The 16,845-nt window shown below is 44.9% G+C and overlaps 1 protein-coding gene across 2 annotated transcripts; it reads right to left on the bottom strand.

Annotated features, from left to right (window-relative positions):
- Positions 1–638: 638 nt before the first annotated feature.
- Positions 639–12,762, bottom strand: SPINK2 (serine peptidase inhibitor Kazal type 2). Of its 2 annotated transcripts, XM_017849289.1 has the most exons (4): positions 12,489–12,629; positions 11,462–11,496; positions 2,488–2,597; positions 639–963 (listed from the first exon to the last, which is right to left on the bottom strand). In XM_017849289.1, exons 1-4 carry the CDS (start codon positions 12,541–12,543, stop codon positions 918–920), a joined length of 246 nt encoding a protein of 81 aa, XP_017704778.1. In that variant the 5' UTR covers positions 12,544–12,629; the 3' UTR covers positions 639–917. The 2 variants fall into 2 exon arrangements, with proteins under 2 accessions (XP_017704778.1, XP_017704779.1); XM_017849290.1 differs by lacking the exons at positions 2,488–2,597; positions 11,462–11,496 and having other exon boundaries at positions 640–963; positions 12,339–12,762.
- Positions 12,763–16,845: the final 4,083 nt, after the last annotated feature.

Genomic DNA, 16,845 nt, shown 5'->3' with positions numbered 1-16,845 from the left:
CAAGGGAAACGCGTACAAACCAACCTTGTTAGACTAATCCTTATCCTCCCAGCCACTTCTCCACCCAATTAACTCAGCCCAAGCCCCTCTGCCGTGTCACACTTTCATAATTCACAACTCTTTGTCTAATTCGGCATATAGTCTCTGTCTTTGAGTGTTTATTTCTTTTTCTTTCTTTCGAGATGGAGTCTCGCTCTGTTGCCCAGGCTGGAGTGCAGTGGTGGGATTTCAGCTCACTGCAACCCCTGCCTCCCGGGTTCAAGTGATTCTCCTGCCTCAGCCTCCCAAGTAGCTGGGATTACAGGCACGCACCACCATGCCCAGCTAATTTTTGTATTTTTAGTAGAGACAGGGTTTCGCCATGTTGGCCAGGATGGTCTCGATATCTTGAGTTCATGATCTGCCCGCCTCGGCCTCCCAAAGTGCTGGGATTACAGGCGTGAGCCACCATGCCCGGCCAAGTGTTTATTTCTTTATGAAGGCTCCCATGCCAAGTGAAACTTGTATTAAATAAGTCTGTATGCTTTCCTCCTGTTGATCTGTCTTATGTCCATTTAATTCTCAGACCCAGCTGAAAAACTCTTAAAGGATACCTCCTCTGCAATGAGAATGGTATTTTCAACATAGCACAGTAGGAACTGAATTCAATGCTGATTTTATTTCAACTAAATAAAGCAATGCACAAGTTATCTGGGCAGCAAGCTTAACTCTAGGAGCAAAAGCCAAGAAACAAGGATTCTTTTTTTATTTAAATTATCCATCACTACACATGGCTGTCTTCCATACCTGCTCTCAGAAGATGTGTGTTAACAAATCTTATGTAAAGAAATACAGGAAAAGAGAAAAGGGGGAAACACAATTTATCTAGTCTGCCAGTGAAGGTGGTCTCTCCTTCTTCTGTTCTGTAAACTGCTCCATCAGCAGGGTCCATATCGGATGATTTTAATATTTTGACCACTTTCCCTGCAAATTGAACAATCATAGAAACACATTTATTACCTACCATACTGAAACTGTCTCATTATTTGTGTTAAAAAGACCCATATAGATATACATTAGATTCCTTCCATGGCTACACTTACTTAATCATTTTTTAAACTAAATCTAGGAAATAAAGAGGGTGGAAGTCACCAGTCTGCCATTTTTTCCCTAACCCTAGGGCACAGGACATTAACCCCAAAGAATCACTCAGAGAGCTGGGCATGGTGGCTCATGCCTGTAATCCCAACACTTTGGGAGGCCAAGGTGGGTGGATCACTGGAGGTCAGGAGTTCAAGACCAGCCTGGCCAATATGGTGAATCCCCATCTCTACTAAAAATACAAAAATCAGCCAGGTGTGGTGGCACATGCCTGTAATCCCAGTTACTTGGGAGGCTGAGTCAGGAGAATCGCTTGAACCCGGGAGGCGGAAGTTGCAGTGAGCCAAGATCTTGCCAATGGACTCCAGTCTGGGCAACAAGAGCGAAATTCCATCTCAAAAAAAAAAAAAAAAAATTACCCGGGTGTAATGGTGCATGCCTGTAATCCCAGCTACTCTGGAGGCTGAGGCAGGAGAATAGCTTGAACCTGGGAGGTAGGGGTTGCAATGAGTCAGGTGATAAGTGAGACTCAGTCTCAAAAAAAAAAGAAACAGAGAAGACCAACTGAGGTCAAATAATGAATCCCCGCTACGTACAAAGCTGCATACCTAAAGGAGCAGTCGCAGTCACCTGGTCAGGTGTGCTACATGAAGCATATCAAGTATCATATCCTCATTACTTAGCATTCTACTAAGCAGAGTCAGTAAGTCGCACTTCCTGACTAGTAGTACAGGGTGTGCAGATCATCTACACATGCCCTTTGAATTAAAAATAAAATTTAATACTTCATGGAGTTTAACTATTAAATAGACTCTTAATTTTACGAAATTTCGCATTAGTGGTCAATAACATAATTTGATTACCTGGCCTATAGTTGACTAATCACACATCTCATTGTTTAACTTGATCTGAAAAATGCACTGAGGATTTTGCATCTCTTTAACCATCACCCTGAAAACTGAGAACTACCATCATCACTTTTGATTCTTACATCTAAGAAAATAGTCACTACCTCCTAAGTAATCAAAATTCAACAAAAGAAATGAAGAGGCTGGGCGTGGTGGCTCACGCCTGTAATCCCAGCACTTTGGAAGACCGAGGCGGGTGGATCACTTGAGGTCAGGAGTTCGAAACCAGCCCGGCCAACATGGTGAAACCCTGTCTCTACTAAAAATAAAAAATTAGCCAGGCGCGGTGGCGGGTGCCTATAATCCCAGCTACTTTGGAGGCTGAGGCACGAGAATTGCTTGAACCCAGGAGGCAGAGGTTGCAGTGAACCAAGACTGCACCACTGCACTCCAGCCTGGGTGACAGAGCGAGACTCTGTCAAAAAAAAAAAAAAAGAAAGAAAGAAAGAAAAAGAAATGAAGAATACTTGGCTAGTCTACAGCCGTAAAATCATGTTACCTGATTTTCATGCACAGAGTACATTCATTGGGATAAGTGATCATGTCAGTGCCACACACAGGGTTAAAGTCCCTGGGACATCCTGGTAATTGATACCGAGCGCAGAATGGCTGGAAAAAAGAAAGGGACAGAGAAATTCAAGAATGACTTGAGATACACTCATAAAATAGTTCAGAGGAGAAAATGTCCCAGATCTCCCTAAATTTCCTAGAATCATTCAATAAAAATATTTTTATTTTCCAGAAAAAAAAATTTTTTTGAGACAGAGTCTCGCCCTGTCTCCCAGGCTGGTGTGCAATGGCACAATCTCAGCTCACTGCAACCTCCGCCTCCTGGGTTCAAGTTCTCCTGCCTCAGCCTCCCAAGTAGCTGGGATTACAGGTGCGTGCCTCCATGCCCAGCTAATTTTTGTATTTTTAGTAGAGACAGGGTTTCACCACGTTGGCCAGGCTGGTCTTGAACTTCTGAGGTCATCCACCTACCTTGGCCTCCCAAAGTGCTAGGATTACAGGCATGAGCCACTGCACCTGGCAAAAAAAAGATTTCTAATGCAAAACTCAGATACAATGTTGGTGTGATGGTTCAATACATGCTATGTAAAAAAAAGGACCCTGGCCGGGTGTGGTAGCTCACGCCTGTAATCCCAACACTTTGGGAGGCCAAGGTGGGCAGATCACCCAGGCTGGGAGTTCGAGACCAGTCTGACCAACATGGAGAAACTCCATCTCTACTGAAAAATACAAAATTAACTGGGCATGGTGGTACATGCCTATAATCCCAGCACTTTGGGAGGCCAAGGCGGGCAGATCATGAACTCAAGAGAATGAGACTGAGGCAGGAGAATCAAATGAACCTGGGAGGCAGAGGATGCGGTGAGCCAAGATCATGCCATTGCACTCCAACTCTCCAACCTGATCAATGAGAGCGAAACTCCATCTAAAAAATAAAAAAAAAATTTAAAAATTTAAAAAAAAAAGGACCTCAAAGGCTTCAATCTGGCTGATTTTTAAATGAAAGTCTGGGACACGCCACCATACCTACTTTTTTATTGTCTAGCTTCATAATTTGCACTTCACTACAATGTCCATGTGGATGTTCTATTAAATTCCACCATAGGCCGGGCGCGGTGGCTCAAGCCTGTAATCCTAGCACTTTGGGAGGCCGAGACGGGCGGATCGCGAGGTCAGGAGATCGAGACCATCCTGGCTAACACGGTGAAACCCGGTCTCTACTAAAACTACAAAAAAACTAACCGGGCGAGGTGGCGGCGCCTGTAGTCCCAGCTACCTGGGAGGCTGAGGCAGGAGAATGGCGTGAACCCGGGAGGCGGAGCTTGCAGTGAGCTGAGATCCGGCCACAGCACTCCAGCCTGGGTGACAGAGCGAGACTCCGTCTCTCAAAAAAAAAAAAAAAAAAAAAAAAAAAATTCCACCATAATCCCTTGCCTGAATGCCAAGACAAAATCAGGAATCTAATCTTTCAATCGGAACTTTTAAGGCACTGACATTTAGCCAAAAACATTAAAGAAAGCAGGAGATTCAGAATTGAAGCAAATTCGTGCCAAAGGAAAAATGTTCAAAACAGGTTCATCATCTATGGAGGCTCCAAATTTCATCCCACAAGATACTAACTACAGGAAGAGAGTTGAATCTGGGCAGACATTGCCCCCAAACTTCCTCTCCACTCTCTGGAAGAGGGCCACTGCACATTGATTATTCCTTAATGTCATTTTAATTCTTATAGAAGGGCAGAGTGTGGTTGCTCATGTCTGTAATCCCAGCACTTTGGGAGGCTGAGGCAGGTGGATCATTTGAGGTCAGGAGTTTGAGACCAGCCTGGTCAACATGGTGAAACCCCATCTCTAGTAAAAATACAAAAATTAGTTGGGTACGGTGGCATACGCCTGTAATCCCAGCAACTCGAGAGGCTCAGACAGAAGAATTGTTTGAACCTGGGAGGCAGAGGTTGCAGTGAACCGAGATTGCACCACTGCACTCCAGCCTAGACAACAAGAGCAAAACTGTCTCAAAAAAATGACAAATTAAAATAAAAATAATTCTTATAGAAGGATATGCTAAAATTTTAAGCAATTCTCTGACCTTTATACTCTAGAGCAGGGGTTTCCAACCATCAGGCCACAAACTGGTACCAGTCCATGGCCTGTTAGGAACTGGGCCTCCTGTTAGCAGGAGGGAAGTGGCTGGCCAGTAAGCATTATCAACTGAGCTCCGCCTCCTGTCAGGTCAGCGATGGCATTAGATTCTCATAGGAGTACGAACCCTATTGTGACATGGGCATGCAAGGAATCTAGGTTGCGCACTCCTTATGAGGCTTTTTTTTTTTTTTTTTTCCGAAATGGAGTTTTGCTCTTGTTGCTCAAGCTGGAGTGCATTGGCGCCATTTCGGCTCACTGCAACTTCCGCCTCCCGGGTTCAAGCAATTGTCCTGCCTCAGCCTCCCCAGTAGTTGGTATTACAGGCGCATGTCACCACGCCCAGCTAATTTTTTGTATTTTTAGTAGAAATGGAGTTTCACCATGTTAGCCAGGCTGGTCTCAAACTTCTGACCTCAGGTGATCCGCCTGCCTCAGCCTCCCAAAGTGCTGGGATTACAGGCATGAACCACCGCACCTGGCCCTTTTTTTTTTCTTTTTTGACAAAGTCTTATTCTGTCGCCCAGGCTAGAGTGCAGTGATGCCATCTTGGCTCACTGCAATTTCCGCTTCCCGAGTTCAGGCAATTCTCCTGCCTCAGCCTCCCAAATGGGTAGGATTAAAGGCACCCACCACCACGCCCAGCTAACTTTTGTATTCTTAGTAGAGACTGGGTTTCACTATGTTGGCCAGGACGGTCTCAAACTCCTGACCTTGTGATCTGCCGGCCTCAGCCTCCCAAAGTGCTGGGATTATAGGCGTGAGCCACCGCACCCTGCAGAGACTTCTAACTCATGCCTGATGGTCTGAGTTTCTTCCCAAACCATCTCTGCCCACCCCACCCCATGCCTCAGTGCATGGAAAAATTGTCTTCCACAAACTGGTCCCTGGTCCCAAAAAGGTTGGGGACCGCTGCCCTAAAGCTTTTCTCCTGAAAGTTCCTTGTATTGTTTACTGGTATAGTCACTCATTTACAGATGTCATGGCAGACACAAAGACAAAGAAAAGTTGGATCCTGACTATAAGGAGCTTAGGACGGAATAAGACAATCAAGAAATACACATGCTGGTCTTGAAGAATGGGTAAAATTTAATATAGAAGGCTGGGAGAATGTCTACCGCAAGGAAATAAAATTGATCAAGCAAAGGCACAGTGGCAAGAGAAGTGGTTGGCATTGGAGTTAACAGTTTAAAGGAATCTCCAAAACTCTTTTATGATTTAAAAAAAAAAAAAAAAAAAAGGTTGAGGCAGGAGAATCGCTTGAACACAGCAGGCAGAGGTTTGCAGTGAGCTAAGATCACTCCATTGCACTCCAGCCTAGGGCACAATAGTGAAACTGTCTCAAAACAAACAAACAACAAAAAACTAACAAACAAACAAAAAACACAGCACTCAATGAACTAGGAACAGAAGAGAACTTCCTCAACCTTATAAAAGGCATCCATAGAAAAAACAAAAACAAAAATAAAACAAAAGGCATCCATAAATAACCTACAGCAAACATTCTACTCAGTGGTAAAGGACTCAATGCTTTTCCCTAAAATCAGAAAAAAAAAAACACAAGACACAAGTATGTCCACTTTCACCTCTTCTATTCAACACTGTACCGAAGTTTCTTGCCAGGACAATTATCCAAGAAAAATAAATAAAATGCACCCAGATGGGAAAGGAAGAAGTAAAACTATCTCTATTCAAAGATGACACAGGGCTGGGCACAGTGGCTCATGCCTGTAATCCCGACACTTTGGGAGGCCGAGGCAGGCAGATCACTTGAGGCCAGGAGTTCGAGATGAGCCTGGCCAACATGGTGAAACCCTGCCTCTACTAAAAATGCAAAAATTTTTCAGGCGTGGTAGCAGTCACCTGTAATCTCAGCTACTTGAGAGGCTGAGGCAGGAGAATTGCTTGAACCCGGGAAGTGGAGGTTGTAGTGAGCTGAGATTGCACCACTGCCCGCCAGCCTGGCGAAAGAGTAAGACTCTGTCTCAAAAAACAAACAAGCAACAAAGATGACACAATCTTGTTACACAGAAATTCCTAAGAAATTCACACACACACACGCACACACACACACACACCAATAATTACTAAAAAACAAGGCCAAGTATGGTAGCTCATTCCTATAATTCCAGTACTTTGGGAGGCTGAGGTGGGAGGATGACTTGAGGCCAGGAGTTCAAGACCAGCCTGGGCAACATAGCAAGACCTCATCTCTACAAAAAATTAAAAATATGCCATGTGTGGTGACCTGTGTGTGTAGTCCTAGCTTCTCAGGAGGATGAGGAAGAAGGATCACTGGAGCCCAGGAGTTCAAGGTTATATTAAGTTATGATCATGCTATTGCACTCTAGCATGAGCCACAGAGCGAGACTCGGTCTTGGAAAAAAGAAAAAGGACTAACAAGCAAGTTCAACAAGGTTGGAAGATAAAAGATCAATATATAAAATTCAATTTTATTTCTATACACTAACAATGAACAATCTGAAAATAAAACTAAGAAAACAACTCCACTTAAAATAGCATCAAAAAGAATAAAACATCTCTAGGGCCAGGTGTGGTGGCTCACACCCTTAATCCCAGCACTTTGGGAGGCCGAGGATCACCCGAGGTTAGGAGTTCAAGATCAGCCTGGCCAACATGGTGAAACCCTGTCTCTACTAAAAAAATATGGGCCGGGCACAGTAGTTCACAGCTGTAATCCCAGCACTTTGGGAGGCTGAGGTGGGCGGATCACCCGAGGTCAGGAATTCAAGACCAGCCTGGCCAGCCTGGTGAAACTCCATCACTACTAAAAATACAAAAATTAGCTGGGCATGGTGGTGGGTGCCTGTGATCCCAACTACTCAGGAGGCTGAAGCAGGAGAATCGCTTGAACCCAGGAGGTGGAGGTTGCAGTGAGCTGAGATCATACCATTGCACTCCAGCTTGGGTGACAGAGTAAGACTCCATCTCAAAATAAATAAATAAATAAATAAATAAATAAATAAATAAATAAAATACATATACACACACACAAAAAAGTAGCTGGGCATGGTGGCGGGAGACTGTAATCCAGCCACTTGGGAGGCTGAGTCAGGAGAATCACTTGAACCTGTGAGGCGGAGGTTGCAGTGAGTCGAGATGGCTCCACTGCACTCCAGCCTGGGTAACAGAGTGAGACACTGTCTCAAAAAAAAAAGAATAAAACATTTAGAAAGGCCAGATGTGGTGGCTCATTCCTGTAATCCCAGCACTTGGGGAGGCCAAGGCGGGCGGATCACAAGGTCAGGAGTTTGAGACCAGCCTGACCAACATGGTGAAACCCCATCTCTACTAAAATACAAAATTAGCTGGACGTGGTGGCATGCGCTTGTAATCCCAGCTACTCAGGAGGCTGAGGCAGGAGAATCACTCGAACCCAGGAGGTGGAGGTTGCAGTGAACCGAGATCACACCATTGCATCCAGCCTGGGCAACAGAATGAGACTTTGTCTCAAAAAAAAAAAAAAAAAAAAAAAAAATTAGGAATAAATATTTACAAAGTGTAAGACACGTATACTGAAAACTACAAAGCATTGTTGAAAGAAATTAAAGGCCTAAATACATAGAAAGACATCCCATGTTCATGGATCAGAAGACTTAACACTTTTAAGATGGCAATACTCTCCAAATAGATATACAAGTTCAATGGAATCCCCATCAAAATCTTAGCTGCCTTTTTTTTGCAGCAGAAACTGACGAATTGATCTTAAAATTCAGATAGAAATATAAGGGACTCCAAGTAGCCAAAACATTCTTGAATAAGAAAAAATGGTTGGAGGATTCACACGTCCTCATTTTGAAACTTACTATAAAACTACAGTAATCAGGCTGGGCGCGGTGGCTCATGCCTGTAATCCCAACACTTTGGGAGGGGGATGACCTGAGGTCAGGAGTTTGAGACCAGCCTAGTCAACATGGTGAAACCCAATCTCTACTAATGATACAGAAATTAGCCAGGCATGGTGTTGCACACCTGTAATCCCAGCTACTTGGGAGGCTGAGACAGGAGAATTGCTTGAACTCAGGAGATGGAGGTTACAGTGAGCCAAAATTGTGCTACTGCACTCCACCCTGGCAACAAGAATGAAACTCCATCTCAAAAAAAAAAAAAAAAAAAAAAAAAAAAGGTGTGGCACTAACAATGGAGGAGGATATACTATGAGAAAACACCAGAAGGTACAGGTAGAAAAGTAGGTTATGTTGATGAGGTTAGACTTTCTCTGTGGGCAATGAGAAGTCCTTGAAGATTTTGCACAGAGACATGCTACATTCAGTCAACATTTTAGAGACTAATTGGAGCAGCAGTGTGTAGCAAGAACTGGAAAGTGAAGATACCAAAAGGCTGGGGAAAACCCATTGAAAAGCCACTATGCTAATCTAGGTGAGAGATAATGGGGGCCCTAAATTAGAGCAGTGGCAATGGAAATAAGGAAGAAAAACCAAAGATCAATCTCTCTCTCTCTCTCTTTTTTCTTAAGACTGGTCAAGTGAAGCAGTGGAATGAAAAAGGAACAGAGAAATCTGTGGTTGTGATCAATTAGTTGTAAACACCACTGCACAAAAACCAGCCAAACCAAAGATCTCTTGTGTAAGTCATCCTTTTAACAATCCTGTCAAAAGACAGCAGGTCCAGGCCAGGAGCGGTGGCTCATGACGGTAATCCCAGCACTTTGGAAGGCCAAGGTGGGTGGATCCTGTGAGGTCAGGAGTTCGAGACCAGTCTGGCCAACATGGTGAAACCCCATCTCTACTAAAAATACAAAAAAATTAGCCGGGCGTGGTGACACAAGCCTGTAGTCTCAGCTAGTTGGTGGACTGATGCAGGAGAATCACTTGAACCCAGGAGGCAGAGGTTGCAGTGAGCAGAGATCTCACCACTGCACTCCAGCCTGGATGACAAAGCAAGACTCTGTCTCAAAAAAAAAAAAAGACAGCAGGTCCTGCAGCACTTGCATTGCCTCCTGAGTGTGAATGCCTTCTTAAATTCTACATGTAGGAACTCACTCACTTTACCCTAATCCCAGCCTTAAAACGAAGGTACCATAACTCCCATTTTCTAAAAGAAAATCAAACCCAAGCAAACCGAATCACTGACTAAAAGTGTTATTGGGCATCCATGAGATGCTGAAGACTGAGCACCAAATAGCAAATAAGACATTATACCTGACAACAGGCATAGTTTCCTGGAGGACATAGGCAAACAGGCAATTACAATCTAAAGCTGTGATGGGGTAGAGAAAAGCACTGGATCTGGAGTCAGTCTGCCTGGATGAGAAGCATAGCTCCACCACTTCCATGTGACCTTGACCAAGGGGATAATAATGAAATAATGATCCCTACTTCACAGTACTGTGAAAGATGAAATTAGTTATTATATATGAAGCATTTAGAACACTGGTGTGGCACATAGGTATCTAAGTATTTATTGTTATGATGGTGATGATGATGCAGTATAGGTAAGCAGAGAGAAAGTGTGTGTGTATATATATCTACATCTCTACTTTGGAGGAAGGGAATCGCGTGGGAAGGCTACCTGGAAGAAGTCTACTCCGAGCTGAATGCTCAGGGTTAACCTACTGAAGTCAATATCCTCATATGTCAGATAATGTCTATCTTACAACATCATTGTGAGAATTGAGAGACCAAATAAACAGACAATGACTAGACCTTATATAAAACAGAACTCTGACCCACAATCTGCAGCATCCTGCCCAGGAACTCAAACCATTATTTAGAATAACCAAGCCAGGGGGCCAGCCGGCTATAAGTCAGACTTGAAGGAAATCAGACTGCTATCTCTAGTGACAGCCCAGGAAGCCAAATAATAACCCCTTTAACAATCAGCCCAAAATGGCTAGGCCTTTTTTTTTTTTTTTTTTTTTTTTTTTGAGATGGAGTCTCACTCTGTCATCCAGGCTAGAGTGCAGTAGTGTGATCTCAGCTCAATGCAACTTTTGCCTCCTGGGTTCAAGCAATTCTCCTGCCTCAGCCTCCCCAGTAGCTGGGATTACAGGCACGTGCCATGATGCCTGGCTAATTTTTTGCATTTTTAGTACAGACGGGGTTTCACCGTGTTAGCCAGGATGGTCTTGATCTCCTGACCTCGTGATCTGCCCACCTCAGCCTCCCAAAGTGCTGGGATTACAGGCATCAGCCACTGCGCCCGGCCACAAAATAGTTAAGACTTGATTACTAACTGACAGCTTCCATAATTTCTGTCCTTGATTCCAACTTAGGACAACCAGAGAAAATCAAATACGCACCCCTAACCCATACCATAGAATGTCCTGCTTCTAGCTAGCTCACCTGCAGCTTCCCTGTGCCAACAGCCTCCAATCAGGCCATACCTGAAACCATTCCTTTTTTCCACTATAGTTTTCGCACTCCTCTCTTTGACTCGAGTCCCTGCTCAAATGCAAGTGACAGTGGCTGAGGCTGACTCTCTTGCTATAACAAGCCCTGAAAAACACAGCCTTTGCTTGTTCTCATTTGGTTGGTCTCCATTTACATCCTCACAATTTAATTTGAAAAAGTACATAAAATATCTAGTACAAGGCATAACTATTTTTCTAAGGACCTTTTGAATCTTTAAAGAAAACACTAACAGAAGCAAAGACTGAGCTGTTTTCAACTAAAATGTACACTTTTATCTGAATCAAAAGGGCTGCCTGACAACCTGGTTTCAAACGCAGTCCTCAATGGTTTCAAAAGTGGCAGGTCAGACCTGAAAGCCAGCCTCCCTCCCAGACGGTTTTGGGCTTCACTGTATTGGTAGAAACAGTACAAGTGGTTTCCTACTTACCGTTTTATATTTTGAAAATCGACGGAACAGAGGGCCTGTAAGAAGAAAGCATAGACATTTTACAGTATGGGATCAAAGTAAGGTATTGTTCATGAGGACTTTTTTTTTTTTTTTAAATGAGGTCTTGCTGTTGCCCAGGCTGTTCTTGACCTCCTGGGTTCAAGCGATCTTCCTGCCTAGGCCTCCCAAAGTGCTGGAATTCGAGGCGTGAGCCACCACATCCAGCTTCATAAGGATGTTTTAAAATCCAGTTTGGGATTTATCCAGGTCACATCTTCTATTTTCCCCTCTAAATCCTACCTTCTTTAAACTGTCCCCATCCCACTTCCTCCAGAAAGGATATTCAGTTTTTTATGGCACCTCTCCCCACAAGCACACAGAAATAACATTTGGTTCTGTTCCCATTAGGTTTGCTTGAGAAAGGACTTTGAAGCTACGGAATAAAAGTCGCGCTAGCGCACTGCAGCTTCAATTCCTGGTCTCAAGCGAGCCTTCCGCCTCAGCCTCCGGAGTAACTGGTACTACCCGCCCAAGCCACCGCTGCTGGCCAAGGAAGTAACCCTTAGTTAATAGTTCATGATGTGCTTTTCCTTTGCAACTCGGGGTAACAAATACAAAATTTAATGCAAGATGTGAGCATTTTAACTCCATTTTAAGAGAGGTGTGGAGTAAAACCCCTTTCTCGTAAGCATCCACAATTCCTCATTCCTGCGCATATCGGTGACCTGTGGGACCATACATAAAAACCCAACTCCTCATCTTGGGCACCTGAAAATCTACTTTAACAGAGAAAGCGCTCTAGACAGCAGGTGTCCTTGGAGCTGGGAGTGAAGTCCAAGCAAGAACTAACCACACCCCCCAGTTCGCGCTCCTCCACCTGGCAGGTCCTCTGGGGAACCGCCCGTAACGGCCGTGCGGGTACCGTCGCCGAGGCCGCCCAGAGCCGGGCAGGGGCCGCCGCCGGCGTGACTCCCTCTCCCGCTTTTCTCCAGAGGTCCCCGCTCTCCAGGACCGCTCCGAGCGCTACCTGCGAAGGTAACTGCCAGGAGCAGCAGCGCCAAGCGCAGCACCGCTAGCGCCATCCTCCTCCCGCGCCGGGCGTCTGGCCCCTGCGCTGTGGTGCCAGCTCCACTCGAAAGGGGCGCGGGGAGGGCGGGGGAAGGGAGGAAGAAGGGGCGGGGCGAGAGTGGGAGGAAGTGCAGGGGTAGGTGGCGAAGGCAAGAGGGGCGGCGGGAAGAGGAGCCGTGAAGGGGGTCGAGGGAGAACCGGGAAGGACTGGGAAGGAGAAAGGTAGAAGGACGGGGAGGGGCCATGGGGAAGGAGGGGCGAGGGAGATAGAGGAAGGGGTGGTTGTTGCCCAACACCCTCTCCTTCCCGCCGAGGAGACTAAGGGGAAGACTCTCCCTCCGACATACAAGAACCTGAGAGCCCTAGGGAACCCTCGTGGAACTCTTGGGAGCTCTGTCAATCAACCCCTATTTCTTAAGCATCTACTAAATCCCAGATAGTGTTTTGTTGCTGAAGACACAGCCCTGACCTCGACAAAGGAGGTCCTTGCTCTCAGGAAGCGTTCCGCCTTTCCCTCTTTTAATGTATTTTTTAACTATTTTAGTTGACATATAATGATTGTACATATTTATGGGGGTACATAGTGATATTTGGATATATACAATGTGTAGTGATCAAAACAGGATAATTAGCATATTCATCACCTCAAACATTTATTATTACTTTGTGTTGAGAGCATTCAAAATCTTTTCATTTAGCTACTTGAAAATACATAATAAATTATTATTATTTAAATTTCAGACAGGATCTCGCTCTTTTGCCCAGGCTGGAGTGCAGTGGCTTAATCTCAGCTCACTGTAACCTCCACCTCCCAAGTTCCAGGTATCCTCCCACCTCAGCCTCTCTCCCAAGTAGCTGGGACCACAGATATGTGCCACCATGCCCAGCTAATTTTTGCATTTTTTGTAGAGAGGGGTTCTCACCATGTTGCCCAGCCCTTCTTTGGAAGCCGAAATTCCTACTCACACAACTTTGAGCATTGCCCCTGAGTCTGGGGTCAGATTTGTGCTGTAATCCCAGCACTTTGGGAGGTTGAAGTGGGTGGATCACTTGAGGTCAGAGTTTGAGACCAGCCTGGACAACATGGTGAAACCTAGTCTCCACTAAAAATACAAAAATTAGTGGGCATGTTGCCATACTCCTGTAATCCCAGCTACTCAGGAGGCTGAGGCATGAGAATTTCTTGAACCCGGGAGGTGGAGGTTGCAGTGAGTCAAGCACACCACTACACTCCAGCCTGGGCAACAGAGTGAAACTCTGTCTCAAAAAAAAAAAAGTGCTGGAGACTGGAGCCAGCTGATTCTGTCAGAGTGATGAAGAGTAATTGCTGTGGCACTGCTGAAAGAAACAGCCAGCAGGCAGGAGCCAGTCCCTTCTCCCTCCTCCTGCCTTCTGGTGTTCCCCTCACGGACCCTATGGGCATAACCTTGCAGAAGCCAGCTGGAAAAGCAGAAATGAGGTCTGCTGAGACCTGGCACCACATAGCAGAGTATAGAAGGGGAGGTGTAGAGCTGATGGAGAATCACCTTATGACTGGCATGTTCCCATGCCCACCCCTTGACCTTAGCAACCTCAAGGGCTGGAACAAGAAGACACTGTGCAGTTTTCAACTCCGCTTGGCACCACACATGGTTGAGTTCTGGCTGGTATCCTATCTGAGGCCAAGGGGTAAATTTGAAATGAGTGTTAGTACTTTTCTAAGTCACATCACATTCAGTTCTTTGAACAACAGTCATAAAATGGTCACAGGTCATTTTGCTGAAGATTCTTATCAAGAATTGGTAAAATATAATTTATATATAACGCTTTCTCAACTGTGTTGGATGTCTGTTACCAAATGACATGTGCACTTGCTTACAAACACCTTTGACGCTCTGGGAACACCAATCTGACCCCAGACTCAGGGGCAATGCTCAGAGTTGTGTGAGTAGGAATTTCGGCTTCAGATGAAAAGCCATTTACACCTCAAGATAGATTTCTTATAAATGTGATATGTGTGGATACAGCTGCCTTTATGTTATTTTGTTTCAAAGAGTTGACTGACTGGCAGGATGGCTCATGCCTGTAATCCCAGCACTTTGGGAGGCAGAGGCGGGCAGATTGCTTGAGCCCAGGAGTTGGAGTGCCAGCGCCACTCACAGGGGGCGCAGGGAGGGCAGGGGAAGGGAGGCAACATGGTGACAAAACCCTGTCTCTACAAAAAATACAAAAATTAGCCTAGTGTGGTGGCACGCACCTGTAGTCCCAGCTACTCAGGAGGCTGAAGTGGGAGGATCACCTGAGCCTGGGAGGTGGAGGCTGCAGTGAGCCACGATCACACCACTACATTTCAGCCTGGGTGATAGGAGTGAGAACTTGTCTCAAAAAAAAAAAAAAAAAAAACATTGATAGTTATACCTCAGAAATATTTTCTATCATGGTGCTTTTCACATGTTGTCTCAGCATTTGTGAGCCAAGAACAACGGTCAAAAAACATTTTCTGTAAAGGGCCAGATAGTAAGTACCGTTGATTTCTTGTCACAACTAAACTTTGTCATTGTAGTGCAAAAGGAGACATAGACTGTAACTTAATGAATAGGCATGACTGTATTCTTTTTTTGCTTTGTTTTGTTTTGTTTTGTTTTTTTGAGAGAAGGTCTTGCTGTGTCACCCAGGCTGGAGTACAGTGGCGTGATCTTGGCTCCCTGCAGCCTCAACCTCAGCCTCCTCCCACCTCAGCCCCACAAGTAGCTGGGACTACAGGCATGCACCACAACACCCAGCTAATATTTTTGTATTTTTTGTAGAAGTAGGTGATATGGTTTGGCTGTATCCCCACTCAAATCTCAACTTGAATTGTATGTCCCAGAATTCCCAAATGTTGTGGGAGGGACCCAGGGGGATAATTGAATCATGGGGCCCAGTCTTTCCCATGCTGTTCTCATGATAGTGAATAAGTCCAGGAGATCTGATGGGTTTATCAGGAGTTTCCACTTTTGCTTCTTCATTTTTTCTCTTGCTGCCACCATGTAAGAAATGCCTTTCACCTCCCACCATGATTGTGAGGCCCCCCAGCCATGTGGAACTGTAAGTCCAATTAAACTTCTTTTCTTCCCAGTCTCAGGTATGTCTTTATCAGCATTGTAAAAACGGGCTAATACACGGGGTTCTGCCATGTTGCCCAGGCTGGTCTCAAACTCCAGAGCTCAAGTGATCTTGCCTGCCTCAGCCTCCCAGAGTGCTAAGATTATAGGCATGAGCCACTATGCCCAGCTGGCATGGCTATATTCTAATAAGACTTTACAAAAATAGGCAACAGGCCGTATTTAGGTTATGGGCCTTAGTTTACTGACCTTAAGCCAAACATACCCCAAAAATAGCCATGCAGACCACTGGCATGTTTGTTGGAGGGTAAAACCAGGTGCAAGCTAAAAGATCTGTTTTGTGGTTAATCCTTGTAGTTTGGTTTTTAGTCATTTTTTAGGTATTCATTGCTGCTTAGGTCACCATAGCTCAAAATGAATTAAAAAAAATTGATAAAGTGTCTAGACAATTTAGGCAAAATAAAATTTTTTTTTCAGTCTTATTATCTGGTCACTACCTTTAAAATCATGTTTTTTTTTTTGAGACGGAGTCTCACTCTGTCGCCCAGGCTGGAGTGCAGTGGCCGGATCTCAGCTCACTGCAAGCTCCGCCTCCCGGGTTTACGCCATTCTCCTGCCTCAGCCTCCGGAGTAGCTGGGACTACAGGCGCCCGCCACCTCGCCCGGCTAGTTTTTTGTATTTTTTAGTAGAGACAAGGTTTCACCGTGTTCGCCAGGATGGTCTCGATCTCCTGACCTCGTGATCCGCCCGTCTCGGCCTCCCAAAGTGCTGGGATTACAGGCTTGAGCCACCACGCCCGGCTAAAATCATGTTTTTTTAAATCATGAATTATCTAGCTAATTCTGCCTGTAGAAGTCTGACTTTCAATTTTAGTTTTCTGTCAGTTCCTGCTGCTCCCCTTGTCCTCATAGGGGCCTAGAGAGGAGCTTTCACGGTTTCTCATGCTACAGCCTACTAAGATCTTATTACTAACCCCATCAAAACATATTATCCAATACCTATTTAATAATCAATTCTAGGCTTTTGAAATGCAGCCATAGGCATAAAAAAGCAAGCTCTGTTATACTAAAATTGGCTCAAAATGAAACATAGACTTAAAATATGAAACTTTAAAATTTTAGAGAAAAGCATAGGAGAAAGCATTTGCTCTGAAAAAAAAACAAAAACAAAAACCTATGCAGAAGATGAGGCTGGGTGCAGTGGCCCATGCCTATAATCCCAGCACTTTGGGA

The sequence above is a fragment of the Rhinopithecus bieti genome, unplaced genomic scaffold (assembly GCF_001698545.2).
Source record: "Rhinopithecus bieti isolate Rb0 unplaced genomic scaffold, ASM169854v2 scaffold_31527, whole genome shotgun sequence".
Taxonomy (NCBI): domain Eukaryota; kingdom Metazoa; phylum Chordata; class Mammalia; order Primates; family Cercopithecidae; genus Rhinopithecus; species Rhinopithecus bieti.
This window is presented reverse-complemented; position numbering and strand designations above follow the sequence as displayed.